The sequence below is a fragment of the Haliaeetus albicilla genome, chromosome 4 (assembly GCF_947461875.1).
Source record: "Haliaeetus albicilla chromosome 4, bHalAlb1.1, whole genome shotgun sequence".
NCBI classification, from domain to species: domain Eukaryota; kingdom Metazoa; phylum Chordata; class Aves; order Accipitriformes; family Accipitridae; genus Haliaeetus; species Haliaeetus albicilla.
Genome location: NC_091486.1, coordinates 2449775 through 2470492, shown reverse-complemented (window position 1 = coordinate 2470492; position 20718 = coordinate 2449775). Strand labels below are relative to the sequence as shown.

At 40.6% G+C, this 20718-nt stretch overlaps 1 protein-coding gene across 1 annotated transcript; it reads right to left on the bottom strand.

Moving 5' to 3' along the window:
• Positions 1–658: 658 nt before the first annotated feature.
• Positions 659–18963, bottom strand: ARL5A (ARF like GTPase 5A). Its single transcript, XM_069780648.1, is given in 8 exon segments — positions 659–8715; positions 9236–9387; positions 12107–12190; positions 13342–13489; positions 16518–16578; positions 17777–17828; positions 17831–17879; positions 18612–18963. Coding segments are annotated over 8 exon segments (618 nt in total). The 5' UTR covers positions 18635–18963; the 3' UTR covers positions 659–8666.
• Positions 18964–20718: the final 1755 nt, after the last annotated feature.

The following is a 20718-nucleotide window of genomic DNA, read 5'->3' as shown; positions in this document are numbered from 1 at the left end:
GAAGATATTGGAAGTTCTTATGAAGATTCGTGTATCAAGTAAAGTTCAAGACTTTCCTTCATTTACCAACTAGCCTGTTCACTGTAGTGTAAATAGTATGGCCGGCACCTTTGGCATCTTGGAGCAAAAGGGATTCGACACATACTGATACAAGCACACTGTTTCTAGGAATGTGCTACCAACAACGGCTACCTGTACTCAAGTATCTTGTCAAATATATTTAAAGCCTTTCAAAAAAATAATAAACACTTCTCAACCAACAAAGTAGTTGCATTATTTGTTGCTTAGGACACTGTATACAACTGAGTATTTTCTAAAAGCACAACACGAATCTGTGTCGCAACAGTAAGGGAAGACTTAGTGACCAGCACAACCTCATGTGGTGCAAGCTCAACACTCATGAGGCCAGCATCCCCCTGCTGACCAACCACCATCGCAGCAGGATAAGGCCAGACAAATGTCCATGTCATCATTACCCACAGGCTTAAAAACAATGCTCATGAACCGCTGCGAACAGGAGCAGCTACACTGGCAAAACGTATTACGCTAAACAAATTCAAAATTATTATAATATATATTATCACCTTGAAAAACAAGTTGTCAAGCTTGCTCTGAAAATGGTATGGTGAGTCTAAAGTGAAGAAGTTATCTGGCCAACTTAATACAAACAATTATGTTTATTAGTTGTTTACACAGCTCTAATATGCATCCATTAATTCATGTTTCAAAGCTATACATACAGCTAATAACGGGGTGTCTGTTAGGATTCAACAGTACAAGGACCTCAGAAGCAAGTCTTCAACAGTACCAGCATTTATACTAAATCTTCATTTACGTACAAAAAAATTAGACAACTGTCATGGTTACTGTTCCATGATCTGCATCCCTTTGCATAACCCCAATAATTTGCCTACATATATATATGTACACATAGGAAGCCTTCCAATTCAGAACAATCAGGGGCAAAAAGCAAGACAGAACAAAAAAGTTAATAACAAGAGTAAACTCTGAAGACATTAACCATTCTGTAGCTTTGCATCTAATTCAACCTCATATTAAAGAGCTGTATTCAGAGAGAATAAATCAATGTAGACTGTGCAACAAAAGAGTAGTAACATGACCTGTAATTTTAATTTAAAGAAAAACAATTAAAGAGAACACAGCAGTCTTTAACTTTCATATAGTCAAGAAAAAAAGCCAAAAAGTAGCAGCATTTTCTGTTAAAAAGCCTATTTACAGTTTCATACACCAGATGTAAGTGACTAAGCCAAGGCTTATTTCAGCAGGCCTGCTATACACAAGATATTCAGTTCTTGGATACAGAAGTAAAATAGTCAGAGTTCAGCAGCGGCAAACATTTTTTTGGTGTGCAGTTAAAGAGAATAAAGGTATTTAATGCTAAAATCATACCAGAATAAAAACCTTTGGAAATACTTATTTTGTATGTATTTTTTATGGACCAACATGGTGATCTATAGTCTAAGATTAGACAGCACCAAGGGGATGCGAGGCAGGCCACAGGCACATGGCCCGAGGAATTAACAGAGGACCCCTGTACTAAAACAGACAAAAATAAGTATGTGATAATGGTGTCTTTTTCTTTTAATCACCTTATATTTAATTGGATTCAAAAGAAAAACAAGAGGAGTTTTCAGGAAGGTTGTAGCAAAGTTAAGGAATAAGTGAGTTAAGAGGAAAATAAAGAAGCAGGAGGCAGCCCAAGAGCAAGCACGGCTTTGAAGGTAGCTCACCGTTCCTTTACCCGCTGGCAAAAAATGTACGCAGGAGTACGGCAGCGTGCAACGTGCACACACCAGCCAGTGACAGGGAGGAGCTGGAGACAAAGCCCACCCAGACAGGGAAAGTATGTCACAAAGGAAAAAGACTTCAGCTACACACAGCTAAAGTCAGAGGCAGAAGCATAAAGAGTGTGGAAAAGCATCCTGCCATCTATTACACCATCGTAATAGAGGGGTTGATGCACTTGCTTATTCCTCAAAACTCAGTTAACAACATCATCTGCCTATGTGTTAGTTAACAGAAAAGCTATTCAACAAGATTACCACACTGATACAAATATTGTGCAGTTAGAAATAAAGCAAGAAGTCCAAAATTAACACATACAGAACAGGACTGTTCGGGTTGCAGAGCTGACCAGCAACATGATAAAATTATTTTTTAACCCAGCTTTGGTTTCACCTCTTTTGCTTTCTAAGAAGTTACCTGTAATCCCCCACCACTCACAAGGCTGCAAATACCAGCACGTGACATGTGAATATGCAGGAGTGGTACACCACTGGAATTCAGCATTTTCTACAGGAAAAGAGCATTTCACCATTAATTTTAGTTTCCATTCTATCTGAAACCAGCCAACACATACTTCTTGCCAAACTTGTCCCAAATGCCAAACAATCTCCCAATACACACCCTGTCATCACAGGTTTGGCAGAACAGCACACTGCACTCCAGTAACACCTAGACAACCCCATATACTAGGTCAGAAATCATATCTTTGCTTGAAAAGTTTCACCACAAGACACGCACACAAAAGGCTTAACACAAGCAGTAAAATTCTGACAGGTGCTTTCATCTTAAAATAATAAATACTGGTAGGTTTTCAAGAATTAGCTATTCCGACATTATCTATAAATGTGTATATATGCTTGTACAGAGCTCCTCCCCCCAACAATTCTAGACCGAGTTTGTGTTTGTTTCGCTTCTTCAAGAAGAATTAAAAGAACTGAATGAGTTCCTTTCAACTAAATGAAAATCAGATTTTAAAAGCCAGGAAAGACAGAAAGAGGTAAGGTGGAAACATTCAAGGGATGTTCTGATAAAATTTCAGGAAAAGTTACTTAATAGAATCATAATTGAACTTTATTACAATAAATAGCTTTATAAAAAATTTTACTAAATTACTTTAATAAACATGCATAAGTTTCAGACACAGAAGTGCTCAAGCCGGGAAACGCCAGCCCTTCCAAGTCTTGGTATTAATCTGAAGCCATAATTTTGTATGTTCTGGAATGAAACTTTATTGCAGTATCAGTGTTAGCCACATACTTTATGCATTTCTTTCAGAAAAACAACAAACTTTTTAGAAAGAGAAGTACAAAATACAAGTGATCAAAAGAAGTATGACCCTGGTCATATGATTAATGCCTATACATACGGATGTTACTTTGCATTTGTAAAAAACAGACAGATAATATACTAGAATGTAACTACATCGTTAGTATACTACTCTGGTAAGTTTACCTTATACTCTAAGAACTGTAGGTTTAGTGTTGGAGGTTAGTATTATAATACAGTACTTGGTAGAGTCCAAGGACAAAGAGCTTGGTTCCCTCCGACAGCTGCTCCCCCTCCCCGTGGAGCCAGAAGGGCAGACTTGGATCTTGAGCAGCACGTACAGGCTGAGTACAGGACTGTGGCTACAGGATTAAAGGGTTTGGAAAAGAATGTAGTAAGAAAGTTGAGGACATGTTGAAAACATTCATGAAAACATAACAGAGACACAGTTTAAACGGGATCGGTTGCCATTCCTCTATCATATACTACCAATTATTCAATTTATCAGCCATAAAAGTGCTCAGGCCTTCCAATGTGAGGTTTTATGTTTTGGTTTGGTGTGGTTTTTTTATCTTTGAATCTCTCCGCAGGAGAATACGTCTTTTCTTGGCCACCTCTTCTACCCTCCACAGTGTTTGATGCAGGAAGTATTTAGACAAGATTAACACTGAGCTGATGATTTATAAAGAATGATTTATAGCCTTCTAGGTAAAGCAGCATTTTCTAACTTAATTCAGTATCAGCTAAGTTTTCTAAATTTACAAATAGGAAAAGCTTAAAAAAAACCCCACGCAACTTGTGTCCTTACTCACAACAAATCTGGCTTAAAAGGCTAAGGGTGGTACACAAGTATGATCCTGTTATGAATAAAGGCTACTATCTGATGTGAAGAACATTTTCAAAAAAAGTTTCTGTACAATATAAAAATTAACCAGTAAAATCCTAGTAAGGCAAGAATATAATTTCTGCTTATGATTCTAAAGCACACTGTAAAAAAGTTAGTGGCAACCACTTATAATTTCTCATTTTTGTACATTTAATATAGTCACTGCAACAATTATATTCAAGTCACATTTGCATTTATAATACATATCACAACTATATGCAAAGACATTTTTCTTTCTTAGTGCCATTCTTTGTGACATCAAATCATTCTTGTCCTGTAATGCTCAATGATGCACCATCTAAAGGCTTCACATTACATTCATCTGAATTAGCTGAAAACTATTTTTCAGACATAATTGGCCTGACAGTCGCAAAGTTAATGTCTTACTAGCCAATTAAAAAGTAACTACTTACATGAGGATGCTTACAAGGCCAAGTATTCTTGGATTAAGTTATTTAAAAAGAGTTCCTTGAAAAGAATTCCAGCTAACCAATCTGATACAAGGACAAATTTAGTATTTCCTTTCACAAAGCAAGCTAGATATGTGATGTCTGATAAATGGAAAAGTGCCTGGAATGTAGAGGACAGAAAGAACTGTAACAAATAGATTTATCATAAAGCATGTTAAAATCGGTGTGTAGGGAGGGGAAAAAACACTCATTTACACACATTTAGATGCTTTTATAGAAATATATCTATTTTTAAAAAAATGGAAATTGTAGCATAGGAAGAAAAAAAATGATCACTGACTTAGTTTTAGGCACTTGAACTGCATAGACTGTAGAAGGTGCCCATCAGATATGTTTAACATTCACACATGCACACGTACACCTAGGAACATACTGTATAATGCATAGGAAAACAGCTATTAAGCCTCCCTGGAAACAAAAATAATAAAAAAATGAAAAAATGAAGCTAGGTAGGTCGCTGTTCACATTTTCCAAGCTCTCTAGTCCACCTTTCCTCACAATTAAAAACCTGCATAATTTTCAGATCACCGAGGCAGCATATTATAGACATGATTTACCAAGTTTATTATCTGCTAAGCCAAAAGAAACATTTCAAACATTAGATTATTGAAATATGACTTACTGCTATAGTTTTTTTGCTAGTAAAATGGCATTCTGCAGCATAAACTTAAATAACCATTTTTAAAGACCCCTCCCTTTTTCTGTGTAATATCCTAAGAAGGAATTTCATGAAGAACAAAGGCAAAGTAATCTTAAACTTTAGCTGAAAGCCAAGGCAACACAACACACACGGGGTGAAAACACAACAGCAATACAAATCAAGGTCATGACTCATGTTAAGACAATCACTTCCAAACAATAACCCAGTGAAGTTGAAAGCAGCTAACTTGCTTTTCTATGGACAGAGTTGTGAGAAAAATGTGAATTGTCCTACAGGGAAAAGAAAAAAAGCTGTAAACAAGAAGCACATACAAAAAGGGTTTGTGCATTCAAGAATTTGTCTGCTCTTCTCCAGCTCTATTAGGTGACTAAATTTAAAAACATTTCTAACTCAACACAAAAGGCAAGGTGTATAGGAAAGAACCGTCACAGCCACAACGCTACCATGAGGGTATATATTTGTATATTCTTCTAACGTTCATCTTGTTAGTATCTGAGCAAACACACTTGTTCTCACAAAGAACCTCCAGGCAGACAACAGTTCCTACAAAAGCTTCCACTGCAACATCCGGATAACGCTATTCCGCTTTCGCTATGCTTCGCTGCACTTAAAAGCACGATCACACCAACCATGCAAGGTAAGAATCTGGAATCGTCATCTCTGTTTACAACAGGGTGACAAAGAGTTGCCCAGCTATTATAGACAAAATCCATCATCCTTAACAGAGACTGCAAATCCAGCATTTAAAATGAAGGGGTGTCTTCCTTTGATTTCTAAGCCCCAGTCAAGAATGCAACAGGCACATGATGTGTCAGTAAGCATTGGCCACCACTGAATTCTAGCTACTGAAGAGCATATCTACCCTCTAAAATACTATGGTATCACAAAATAGATAGAAAACTCATCATCATACGTGACACGACACACACCTTTTTTGTAGTCAGGTTAAGGCTGGATTGTTTACCATCCAACACAGAGATGACTTAATTTTCGGATTAAAAACCCTTTAGGGCACAAAAGACATTGTTTTAACAGCCAGTCTTCACATGCACAGTTATTTCCAACTCCCTACTAGGGTCTGTTGCCACTTGTGAAACAAAGATGAAGTGAACCACGCAGTACCTTGGAGGCCACAGAAACTAGAAGTGGCCATGATACTGAGAGGGAAAAAGAGTAAACTTAAGTTTACTTCTGTGTAAACATAAGATGTCTGGTTGCAACCTAAGCCGTACCTGGAAGAAACCACCGCACTTTCCTTATATGGACGTACTAAGTCCTACAAACTTAAGGGAGGCAGTAAGCAGCAAATTTCAGCAAGAAGCGGATACCGGAATACCGCTCCATGAGTTTTCTCTCATCAACAGGAACAACTCATTTTCTTAAAAACAAACAAAAACCCAACACATACAACCTGTGCAGATTCAGGCAAAAATATGCAGTATTTAACAATACTAAAGCAAAATATTTTAAAGGGATGAAAGGGAAGACATAAGACTCAAAAACCAAACACTTAGGTTTATAAGCAAGTCTGCTTTTTCTTTTTTAAGACTAGAAAACGTACAATTCCACTTCATATGCAAGTGTGAACAGAGCTCGTTTCTTGAAGATACTATCAGATGAACTGAGAGTCTTTGCATTAAATCGTTACTTCTTTGAACATTTATACATTTTGCAATACACCAGTTAAATACCAATATCTATGTGCATGCACTATAAATATATGCATGTACACATTAAAATGTTTAACAAAGACAGCAGATTCCCTAGCCAGTGAGCATCATAAAGAGATACCAAAAATATATTAAAAAGTTAAATTCTTTACCTGCCTTTGTTAAATACAGACTTTTGAAATTGCCTCCCTTCTTTTCCCCAAATTCACAACATAATCCCCAGTGAAGCAGGCAAATGGGAAGGCAGGTACGCTGACTAGATTATCCCATCACCAAAGATAACCACCTTAAAAAGTTCAAACTAAGCTTTTTCTTTAAAATGTCTTTTCCATCCTTACCAGATGTACGAGCTAAGAAAGGGAAGGACATCTTAAACAAAATTTTATTTCATTTTGCTATACTGCCCAAACATACATGTCCAGCATAAAAGCCTATGATTAAGGCTACGTACACTTTCACAATACCGATGACATTTCAAACCATCCAACTGTCATCCCACTGAAAAGCCTGTATTCTTTAAAATGGTAACTCTGAACAACTTCTGTATGGGACATCCATCCCATTAGGTACTACAGTAAGAAAAGATAATCACATAGTGTTCTGACACTTCTTTATAACTCACCTGGGGACCATGCAAGGGAGTTATATTTTCAAGAAGTACTGCCCTGGACCTTCTGTGGGAACATCATCAAGGGGTCACTTTCAGCTTTTCAAGTAGCGTAATCTGTTTTGTTCCCCATCCCAGTTCCATCTATTGCATATAGATATATATACATTTTATGCTATCAAAGAGAAGTGTGCCTTCCTCTGAAAAACACTTAATACAGAGTATGACTTGTTTTGCAAGATTCCAGTAGGACTTTTAAACATACTTTTGTGCCTCTTCTTTGGTTAAGGGACAAAAAAAAAAAAAAGATGACATTTTTCCCTTTATGACAGCTAAAGGTACTTATACCAGACTTGAATCATAAATGAACAGTACTGCAAAAAAAAGAAAAGCAGTACCATAGGACAGCACAACATGCACTTTTTGGGATCACCTAATCCAATGATGACTACAATAAAAAAAGAAAATCCGTTTCATTTTAAACTCTTTGGCAAATTTTTACTGTTTGCTGACACTGTAATTTGAAGCTCAATCCATAGGCCCCAATCCATTACGGCATCCTCCCTAACTGAAAAATCATGTGAAAAACAAGCAATGGTCTTAAGAGAGAGTTTGCTTTATAAAGTTGTGGTGAGCCAACTGTCTGATGGATGTTACAGCCATACGGGTAACAACGGAAAAGAAGTTGCGACACATTGGCGATGTCAAATATTAGTACTACTGTCAACATACTGATTCAGCTTTACACACTGGTCTGAACAGATTGCAATTAACCTAAAATTGAGGTATAAATATACACAAATATGTACAGTACACGTACAGGAAAATATTTTTGCATTTGTAACATCAGTAACCTTAAAAATACTGGAAAGTTGATATCTATGCCATTGATTTGCTTGCTAATTTGCTGGAATAATGAAGCCAACATCTTCAACTAGAGAGGACTACAATGGAATAATAAAACTCAAAATTAAAAGCTCCTTCCTCTCACTTCATCTTCACCATGCTTGACATTGGACTGTTCTGAGTGGCTGTATCTTGAAAAGAAGGTTGATCACAGCTTTTAAACACATCCTCAGAGGAAAACAAAAAGGAAACCAAACTGGAGCTATCAATTGCATCTTCCTTTTTGCTGAACGGTCTTAATTTATATACACGTATGTGTGTGTGCATCTATGTAGAAAATAAAGTTGAAATCAGTTCAGTATAAATACATCTAACCCATTAATTCTGCCACTGTGAAGGTAATCCTGGGTACTGCTCTTTTTAAGCAATGTCTGTGCAAAGAGGTCATTAAAAATCATCTGATCTTAAGTCTTGACATCATCCATTCGAGTCCTTGGCACAGTCTGTAAACGAAAGAGATAATTTAAGGAATACATGCACTTCACAGGATAACTTCAAAGAAAATTCCATGGCACCAATTTAACTTCTTGCCGAGAACTCTGTAATTCTGACTGAAGGCATCGTTTCCAGAAACAATTCACTCAGAGTGCAGTATTTCCTAGATCTTATTATGCAAGCTACTGGTGAGAGACTTCAGATCCCAGCACTTCAAGACATATACTGAAGTTATCTCTAATTATGATTATTCTTAATAAACCAGAACAGGTTTTAGGTTATTCCCACCCCTGCCCTCATTAGGCCCAAATCGTATTAAGTTTTATCACTGTGAGGTGAGACTGTGGATTTGATGTGAAAGTTGGTTTTCAGATCACACTGATCCTAAGTCAGTATGTTCTGAGCCCAAAAATCTTTAAGCGTAAGGTTATTATTGACAGGAGAGGAATGTGTGTTAAAACCAAACGCCACAATAAAAATACCAAAATAATTCAAGATTTCCCTCCTACAGACAAGGATAACTCTTACCCCTCTCCAGTTAGAGCACAGCATGCCTGAATGTGCCACTGGTGATCCTTAATTGAAGTTAGTTTCAGAAACTGTGATATTTCAGCTACTGTCATACACTCTTTAACATCTTGCTTGTTAGCAAAGATCAGCAAACCTGCTTTTTTTAAGTCCTAGGGAGAAAGAAGAAAAAAGATGATTATAAATCAGCCCTCAGGCACAAGAAGTGATACCAAAGCAGAGAACCTTAAGCCCTAGCAAAAAACCCTAAACTATAAAAACACTACAGGCTGATTGACATGTAACTTCAGAAAATCCTTTGATCCAGCAGACCAAACGTCCAATTTTTGCCTACGATGATCTGTAAAACCAGGTAGAATATTTTGTTGTGCTCCGTGAGGATCAGAGGCACCCTGTATCTCTTGTGTGCGCAGCTGCAGTAACACCACACACCTCGAACAGTCAAGGCCTCCCGTTTAACCCTGACCTTCCAGGTCATTCCTGCCTGTGTATCCAAACCAACCACTGCATTCTCCTGAGCCTGGCTTTTATCCACACGCCACACTTTTATGTACTACCACACTGTTAAGATTGATTTTAGTCCCAAATTAGCAGACTGTGCAGCAGTTCTTAGGTGGGGCAAGCGTGGGTTACCCCACCAGAACTTTTTAAGCACTGGTAAAACCTTGCCAAGCCTGACTGCAGTAAGTGCCAGCAGCGTGCGTGCTGGCACCCAGCCTGGCAGCGTGGCTCACCAGAGCCAGAAGTACGCTCTGCCTATGCAGCAGCCCTCTGCGAGGGAAATCCCACCGATTAAGAAGCATTCAGACTGCCACTGACAGTGTAAAGCAAGCTGCAGTAATATTTTATCTAGAGGATACACAGAATTTGTAGAAAATCATCACTGACACTGCTTTAGAATCAAAGGATGGACATCTACGTGAAAAAGCACACTGAAGTAGACTTCTTTATAAGGCCCGTGCAATATTTAAAACATCAGTCCTAACTGAGAACAGCAACTCTAGGGACAAGCTTATTGTATCTCAGACTGCTTGGAATAACACTAGTGCAGGCACATATTACTGAAAATCTGTCCCTCCGAAAGCAAAAAGGTCTTCCCAGGAAGCTGAGACAACTCATTCACCTAAATGCCTATCAGACATGTTAATTTTTACAAGCAGTAATATTAATTCCCAAACGATCTACCGGCCAGAAAATAGCTGGAACTGACCCGGGCAACTCATTTTTGCCTTAACAAAAATGCAATTGAATTGATTAGCAGAAATAAAAGATTTTCAAGGACTGCAAGGAAAACCTATTCTAAATAAACACCTGACTTTCATTTCAGCTTTTATGTATTGTTGTTCTCTTCAAACAGCATAGCACCTGGAGAGTTAGCAGAATATACTGAAAACATCCTGTCGTAAAACAATGGGCACCTTTACTGTTAGATGGGTGCTTTTGGAGCACAGAAATAGTCTCCCAACACGAAGCAAGGGCATTCATGCTGCTTGGAGTTCCAGACTTCCCTCATTTCAAATTCAGTTTGTTAACAACTTCTGCATCTTCCTTTATAGATTAAAAAACAGAAGATGCAATTTTGTTTAGCAACCGCAACAGACTGAAGAGCACATTTCTGAAATTCTAATTATGACAGCAGCAGGCCCAATGGCAACAGTCCCTCCATGCCACATTTAACACTCCACCAAACCAAGAAAGTCAGACCTACTTTATTAGATCTTATTAAACATAATTTTCATTTAAATACCCAAAATTAGAAATTCAAGACACCAGGCAAAGCACTTGTTTTTTCTCAAATGCTTCAGATTACCATGGTCACTCAAAGGAAATACAGAGGCAGTCTTTGCCTTTCCTGCAGTCATCTACTAAACAGTGGCTACAGTTTAAATATAGACATAATATTTTGGGATACAATGCCATCCATTTTATGTACATCTTTGTATTCTGACACTTATATTTGGAAGCTCAGTGTCATCTCATACAAACTGATCCAGTTTCCATTGAACTCATCTTACGAGTCTCAGCAGTAGCCAACCTTATACAAACACATCTTTAGTAAAAATCAGGGTTTTGGTCCTGCTGCACTGCATGGCTAGATTAAGTCTTTGGGACATTCAGGTCATGCAATAGGTGCTCCTTGGCTTACACGGCAGTCCAGCATTTCTGAATCACACCCAGACAGCTCAGTTTTAAACCTGACACAGGGCTCAGTTTTAAAGAGGGTCTTTACAAGTTAGCGAATTATACTCTCATTCTGTAATTCCATGTACACGTAGAATGATGGCTACTATAGCTATAGGCAGTCCGTTTCTTCAGTTTTATAGCTGGTTGCTCTAAGACATATTATTAAGGCTGTATCTGTTTCACCATGAAAACAGAAAACAGAAAACATCAAGCAACCATGAAGCTATCAAAAATAGTAATTAAGTTGTTGGAGGAAACAATGTTTTTTAAAATAATCTCATTCAGCTATTAACATGGATTGAAGTATAAAAACCACAAAAGTCATTTAAAGGTCCTGACTTCTGTTTCACTGAAGTACGCAGAAGTTGAAAAGCTATTTTTGTGGAAGTCCTCTTCAGTAATCTGGTATTAATTTACAGCTTTATTGCGAGCTTCACAAAAGACAGAGCCTCTAGCAGGAACAAGACAGCTCTGATACAGTACTACCCACAGCTGGGAGAATGTGACTGTTAATGTTTGCCTTGGGCTTCACTTGGAGAGGCCTCTCTCCATACTGGTCTGTCTCCAGCTAGCAGGCATAAGTGAGAACTTTCACAAACAGCTTGCAAATCTGCTTCCCTTAACATGTATCATCCAGATCTTACCCACAATAAATAATAAAACAAAGAAAACACAGGGTCTACTCACCTCATGTGCTAACATTTTATACAGTTCTTCTTTAGTCACAGAAATTCTCTCTCTGTCTGTGCTGTCCACAACAACTATCACAAACTTTAAAAAGTTAAAAGTTAGTCAGAGAACAAACTCTATCTTTCTGGCCGCACACTTGTCAGCCGAACAGGTTACTGTTCCCATCACATTATCTAGACAGTCAGCTGGATTATCAGATACCACCCTATTCCAGATACACTTCTCCCAGCCAGAGCGTGATTACCCGTAGCACTGGTACAATTGACAGCTTATGCCATGGCTTGTATACAAAGGTAGTCCTGACACATATTTTGACTTTCCGTTTTCCATTTTCAAGTGAAAAATTTATACTGAAAGCAAGCGTTTCTCTATAATCCTGGATCTGTTTTTGTTCTTTGCTTAGCACAACTGAGGTAGCGCGCAGATCCCTCAAACAATTTGCTGCAGCCTTAAAAAGGTAAATTGTATCAGCTTTCTCCCTCTACTTCGAATACTAACATGCAAACAGATATTTGCAAGGGATTTAAAAAAAACCCATAAGCTTCATAGTTCAAGACCATACATGCAGATACACATCATAGCATCTTACAGGGAAGCACAGGAGAACAAAGTTAATTATTATAAAAAATAACTTCTTTTTAAAACCACATTTGGTAACACATAGGAAACCTTGATTTAAATCATTATTTAATCAAGTTCGGTATATGTGCTGCAACTTCATTGCTAAAGAGCTCTTAAAATTCTTGGGGGTGCTTAAGTAAATTGGTCACGGGAGCTTGCAAGACAAAGTTCCCACAGTCTTGAAGGAAAACTTTTAGGCTTTCAGTCTTACTCCTGAGGGGTTAGACGGGTTTTGGAGTACCTGCTACAGAGATAGAGCCGTCATGGTCCACAAGGGAGGACCTGTGAACATGGGGATCTGCAATACTGAGACAAACTGAGTACCCACCCTAAAGGCCACAGATCCCCAGCCACAGAATCCTTACAAATTGTTTTTAATTGCAACTCCATACTATGCATCTTACACAAGAAATATAAAAGCGAGCTGTACAACAGCTTGCTCAGGAGGAGACTTCAAAAATCAAAACAGGAGTACCCTGAAGTAGCTAGGGTAACATTCAAAGCACAAACACAGCCCTCTGGAAGCGTGTCCGGTACAGATCTCGGGTATGCTGCACTCCCTTCACCAGCAATGGTCACACTGAGTCTTCCAGCAAGGCGTTCATTCTCACCTCAGTGTTTGTATAGTAGGTGTTCCACGAAGACCGAAGAGACTCCTGCCCTCCGATATCCCACATCAGAAAGCGCGTGTTGTTAACCACTATCTCTTCCACGTTACTCCCTATGGTGGGCGAGGTATGCACCACTTCATTCATGGAGCTGCAGGGGGAAGAGAGCGACTCGGTGAGAAACGGCAAAAACTGGCAAGTTACCTGCATTATTGAGCGTTTTAGGATTCCAAATTGACCTACTTCTATCAAAACTAAAGTTGATGGTTATTCCGAGGTAGAAAGCTTAGTGGGACAATTATAGCGAACACTCCTTATGCAGCAAATAGAGATAAGGTTTGACGGTGGAAGGCGAATAAAAATAAATAAAAATAGCGTTAAAAAAAGGACTCAGTGAACTATGTAATAATTGAATTATAGAGCTGAGAGAGCATTCATGAACAAAACTGTATTATAATTAAATCATAAAGCTGAGAGAATATTTGCTTCAGAAGCTGTTTTAAGCAGTCAGCTTTTCTTTTTCCAGGCTGATTTTGGCACGCATGGGAGAGAGCAGTTGTTTTGCTTCAAGAATGTGGTTAAGCCAGAAGATTTCCAAGGTTGCAGAAAAACAGCTCATCATCCAGCTCCACCAAACATACTACACCTCGCTCTCCTTCCAGTATAGGCCACTAAGAGCTACTTTCTTCACAATTCAGTTGCTTTACGTCCAAACTTCCTCCTCTTCTCCTTTCAGCACAGTCCAATAACACTACTTTTTGGAGACAAATGCAGACATTAAATATTTCAAATCTCTTGTTTTAGAGATACTGAGTGCAACTTTGTCATTAAGACCACCAGTTGCACATCAATAGTGATAACCAAACGTGTACCCTGGATACTCCTGAAGTTCAAATTATTTAAACTCTGCTGTCTGGAATATGCAAAAAAATTAAAAGTAGCTTCAAGGAAAATGTCAACCATTTTCAAAGAACTTAATTATTTTTTCTTCTGATCATATATTTTCTCATTTTAAACGAGCATTTCTTGAACCTTTAGCAGAGCTTTCAGTTAACAGTGACAGCAATTTAAGACTTTTAACAGTGCTAGAATATTTCTTGAAGAAGTTACGGAAAACCAAGGAGATAAAGGGATGGTCCAGTGTTCTGAAAAGGAAACCCAGTTACCCAGTGTCTTAGCAGCATATAACAAGAAACCTTTTCACCACACACATTTGAAGGCAACTATATAAAGGAAAGAGAAGGATTAGAAGAAAGAACCATAAAATCAGATTAAGGATAACAATGATATAAGAAGATGCCTGTGGCCAATTTCATTTTTAAAAAACAGGTTTTAACAGAGTTCTTTTAATGCTTGGAAGAGACATATCATGAATCCCCTTTCCTTGACTGAACCTGCAGCCTTTCGCATTCAAACTGCTGGCATCTTGCAGTTTGCGATACGATAGGTGGATTTTTCCCTCCTCCCCACTGAAACAAGGTGAGCATGAAGCTTAATGGCATTTCTAGACACCTGATCACAAAATCCTACTGCTACCTGAGGGCATGGAGGGAGGGAGGAGATGTGCGTACCAGAATGGGAAGAAATGAAGTGTCTGTGGAGCTGCTGTGATCTGTTAGAAGAATCACCACTCCAACGTCTGCTGTGACCCTTCACGACATCAAAGTAACAGCCGGTGCACTAACCAACAGTAGTTGTCCTACTAGTTATCTCTGCCCATCTCTTATTAAAAGAGTTAAACATATACAATCATGCTCAGGACACTCATCTGCCACAAGGAAACGGTAAGAGAAAAAATGGGATATGCACAGATGGAGGTAGGGTTTAAGGAGGAGTCAAGCAGGAGGAACAGAGTACAGTGCTCAGAGAGGTCTGTCAAAGCGGCAAACAGGGGAAGGGGAATACAAGAAAAGGGGAAGTCCTGTGGAGCTAAAACGGGTATAAAGGAAAAGGAGGCATACAGAGATCCACTGTACAAAAGGGAAAAGAAAACACTGAGACTGCAGAAATAAGAAGATGAGAAGAATCATGAGACATTTGTGGAGGAAGTGGAAAGACACATGCAGCATTAAAATGCACTGAGGACGGCCCTCAGCTGCAGCAGTTACTAGTCTTAAAAAATATTCTTCATTCTATTTACGCTTTTTAAAATCTCTCACTCCCGATTTAAATAATGACAACCACCTTCATCTTTTCACTTTCTCTGCAGAGTGTTCTAGGGCATAAGTGGCTGGAAATGCTGCATGAGTTTCACGTTTCAGAAAAGCAAAAGCAGACCATAATTTAACAAAACCCAAACGTTTTAAGAAAGCATATTTTAAGTGTAGGATTGGACCAGTATGGCCACATCACTTAACAGGAATTATTTCTGATACTGACTCAGGAACACTTCCTAGTACCAGACTACTTCACATGAGAAATCCCACAACTGTTTCTGTTAGAAACAGACCTTGAGTTGCCTGTCCCACCTAGAAACTTCTGAGTCTGTGGACAAATTTGTACCCTTTTATCAAAATGCAGCTGAGGACCAGAGATACGAAGCTCATTCAAGTTTCATGCAAACCAGCAGCAAGGTTAATGCAAGACAAACAAAAGTCAATGCCACTATTAAAGGCAGAAACTGCACGACAGCATGGGCTGCCACCAGCTGCAGAGCTATGCTGTCCTGGGTTCAGCCAGCGCTCAGCCTTCCTCCATCATCCCATACCACAAACGATATGAAAGTACATCTCGGTACACAGGACACAAGTCCTGGCAGGGAGAGGTCAAGCTTCACTGCTTTGCTACTCACAGAAGAATTTGTTTACTATTTACATGCTGCGGCATGGATCGGTTTAGCAGCATTGTCCTGTGGCCAGCCCTCAACAGAATCATATTTTATGGAATTGGCAAACAGCCTACATGGTGACACCAAAGGCAGTTGTGATTAAGTGGTAATTGCAATGTAATCCGATAAATAAAAGCTCTGAACAAAACGTTATTCATATACCAGACAAAATACAGACCTTTCCAAATTCTAAACACACGCTTTGACCCACTGACACCTATACTGTTCAGTAATCTTCAGTGTAATGCTCTCAAAGTAAAAACTAACAGGGAAAGCAGCAACAGCAAGTCCGAGTAATATATACAATGCCCACCCTGAAATACACGAAACATCATCTGCAGTTCATACTTACAATTGATAAAGAATGGTGGTTTTTCCTGCATTATCCAGGCCAACAATGATTACTTTGTGCTCTGAAATAAAAATATCATTAGTAAGTCACATAGTTAACTTTGCTATCACGATAACAACTGTGTTATGAAACAAGGTTAGTGTTGCATTTTAGTCCAATTTCCTAAACAAACACTGCCAAACTTCAGGTGCCACATTTCATGGACCATACCTAAAAGTTCATCTGCCTGTGGAGGTGTACAAACCCGTGTACTGTTCTGAGCAGGTAAGCGACTGTCAATTTTTCCCCATCTGCACATCTACAGGAACAATTTCTGAGAGACTACATGCGGATTTTTTCCTTCTCTAAACTGCTAGAGCAATTTCATGCTGGAAACCTTTCCCAAGCTTCTACACATTTTTGCGGATTGTAACAGACTGTACTCTCTATTCCCCCCCCAACTACAGCAACTCTCCAGAACACATGCTTACATGTTTAATGGTCGTTTCCAAGGCCATACTTTTATTATGACCTGCAACATCTTAATCTCTTTGCAAAGAGTTGTTAAAAACCACAGCAATTTGCACTGTAAGCAGGGTGATCCACCTGTCTCCCTCAGTGTCCTCTTTTCCCTTCAGCAGGTTTGGAACCTGGAGAACAGATTTGCCTACGAATATTTTACAGTACGCATTCACCCAATTTAGTTTTAGATGAACCAATGAGGACTACACAAAACTGCTCTGACACATACGCGAACACATTCTGGAGCTCAATGCCAGAATCAATTATTGTTTCTATTTAGCACCTTCTTTCCTATACATCACAAAATTGAATTTGAATTCTACAGCTGGTGTTGTCAAGCACATTCAGATTTATGATTTCCAGGATGAGCGAGCACTGCCTGCTCCCAGCTATATTACACAACTTTTACTTGCACAAATAACCTTGGCTTCAACGGGACTATTCATGCAAGTAAAAGCTTTGTGAGAAGGGGCTTTCTTGCCCCCCCCCCCCCCCGTGGTCCACAAGGGCAACAAAAAGCCATTATAAATCTGCCCAAGCTTCAGACAACCAGAGATCAATTCCTTCTGTTAGCAAAGTACACTTGCATTGATTTATCACAGAGGAGAGAGGGAGGGGATAGGGGTCAGGTAAGTGGGGTTTTCTTGGTTTTATCAATATTGTGTGGTTTTGCAGAGTTGTCTTATATACATTCAAATATAAAGTCCAGTTTTAATAACTTTGCATAACTGCACAATATTGTAAAAATATCTGCTTACCTGACCCCACATAACTAGGAACTTTTGTTTCTGGTGTGATGTTGCCAGCATAGTGGATGTTAGGAAATCAGCTGGAACAGAAGATCTGAGGTGGGGCTGGATGCTACAAGACAAAAATATTTTGTTGCATTTGCACTAAGTGTTAACGGGCATATCATTGGGACATTCAACGTGCATGTGTAAGCATACTGAAGTTTACTCAAAATCAAATTTAGAAGACCTTATAAACATGGGTAAGAGCGTCAGCATGTGATTTATAGTTAAAGTTACAACTCTGATTAAAACCTTACTGTAAGGAGACAGGCGTTACAAATAATATTTACTCCACAAATGAGCAATTTTGCCAGACAGGGAGGTTTATCGCTCAAACCCGTTAATAAAGCCTACTCTGCAGACGACAAGATGAAACTACACGCTACCACGCAACACTGCTATATTCTTTCGGTACCCGTTAATAATTTAACATCCACCTTCCAGGAAACGAGCTTCCCCGTGACTTAGAGGAGGAAAAAAAACCAAAAAAAAAGGTTAAACCCCCCCTCCCCAACTTTTCGGGCCGCAGATTGTCCTCCCGGGCCACCCCCCCCTCTCCGGCCAGGGCTGAGAGGAGCGCCGTCACCTCGCCCTTTAGCCCCGGTGGCCAAAGCTGTGGCGGTTTACAAGGGCTGGCACCCATTCCCTACCCAACCCGGCCGTACCGAGCCCTCCCGCCTCCCCCCCAAAAGCGGTTTCCCAAGCGGCGAGCACCCGTCCCCTCACCCCGCCGGCGCTCGCCCTCAGGCCCGGCCCGGCACCTGCGCGGCCAGAGGGCCTCCCCCGCCGCCTTGCTCCTCACCCTGATGGTTGAACAGCCTCCATATCCTGGTGAAGAGGATCCCCATCCTCAGCCGGGGCAGCTCCGGGCCTCGCCGGCTCCTCAGCGCCTACTGCGGGGTTACCCCGCTGCCCTGGGCGGCTCAGGGCCCGGCCCAGCTCCCGGTTTGTCGGTGAAAAGGCGGGCTAGGGCCTCGCCGGGCCTGCTCACCCTCGGACATCGCCAAAAACGGCGAAGACGATAACCCGGCTGAGCCTCTCACCTCACCGCTTTAACCCGACCCGGCCAGACCGCCGAGCGGGGACAACAACCGGCCGCCACCGGCGAGCCCGCGGCCACCGTAAGGAAGGCGGAGGGAGCGGCAGGAGGGGGGAGAAGCGGAGGCGGGCGCGTCGCTGTGAGGTAAAAGGGGCGGGGCGGGCGCGGCGGCCGCCATTACGCGACTCCGCCTCAGCGAGTGGCTTCGGCGGGTCGAGCTCGGCCTCGGCCGCCGAAGCCACTCGCGAGGGTTTTCCCGCCCAAGACCCGCGTTTCTGAAAGTCACTTACCCAGCAGCTGAGGAAAGCTTTACCTTCACCTCATTATTTTTTTTTTTTTCCCAGCGTCCAGACCCCCTGAAAATAAAATTTCTCTGTCCAAACCTGCCACAGCGTTTAAAACCTCAGGGTTTTAAAAACAAAACCAAAACACCAGGTACTAAATAAGTTACACACACCTGTGTGCGATAGGCTAGAGACAAGACGTGGGATGGCTGCTCTCATTTTTTCTTGTCCCCGACCAAAACACTGCTTTATTTAACACAAAAACACGACAGTGTTTGCCTTCTGTTACCTGCAAAGCTGCCTGGCAGGGCTGATGCCCAGCATCACCTACGTTTTGGCCTCAAGGCCTTTACTGACTGCCATACAGACGCTTAATTTTAGGTGGGTCAGTCACGTTTTGTCTTTAAGTGACACTGGTGGTGGGTGTGAAAATAAGCAATGAGTATTTTCAGCACTAGGATTTGTAACTTACTCTCTAGGGAGCCACAGGAAGGTTGCCCAGCTGTTGGACATACCTTCATTTTAAACACTGCTGGTGGGCATGGTAAGAAAAACCTGCACCTGCAGTTCTCTGAAAAAAAAATTAAATTCGGGAGAGAGAGTGAGGAGGAGTAAAACTGCTGGAAAGCCCGGTTTTTAAGTTCAAAAGGCATCTCCTCTGAAGCCCAGAGTTGGAAGGCTTTGTTCACCACCACAGCAATCCGATCGAGTTCCTTTTCATTTGAAAGCTGAGCCAGCCCTGGAGTCGTGCGCTGTCCCCACTGATTCGGGATGGAGAAGCCTCCATCTTGAGATGGAGAAGCTCCTCTTGGGATGGGATGCCTTACTTGGGACGGAGAAGCCTCTTTGTCCTTAAAGTCTTTACGTCCTCTGGACATGCTCACGTTCCTCAGAACTGTCAGTATGACGTAGTGTAACTCTCTGACATTGATGGTGCACGTTATGGGTTTTGCTCTGCATTCCATACTGTCCTCTCGCCCGCATCACGGCCTCCCATTTTCCAGGATTAGGGGCTCTGTTTTTCCCCTACTCCTTTGCAGGCTGGCACACCTCCTTGCTCAGTTCCACCTCCGCCTTCCTTACTTTCTGCCTGCTATGCTGCTTTCATCGTTCCACATGCTATCTATCTGGCCCCCTTCCCATATGATACTCTGTTATTTCAGAGTTTTTTTGCTTCTTTCCTTCTAGCAGCTTTAATTCTGACAGTGGCTTCTTGCTTTCCTTTTCCCTGCTGCAATATTGACCCACAGTCAAAGTAGCAAGACCAGTAGTAATCTGAGTTTCTGTCTGTCTGCAGGCTTTTGTGCTCTCTGTTGCAGTGAAGGGGAATATATGGTTCTTAACGGTTGAAGAAAATAAATATCGGGATAATAAACCGGCATGTTACAGCTGTAATAGGATAAAAATAAATCGATGCACTGCACTACTAATGGATCTGCAGTCACCCAGGTTTAAAATAACTAGATATAATGTATTATCGTCAATGGTGTTCATGCTTTTACACCTTTTTCAGCATTAACAATAGTGATGCCGTATCAGCTACCTAATATGGCAGGAAGAACACAGTTAGCCCAGATACTTGGCTA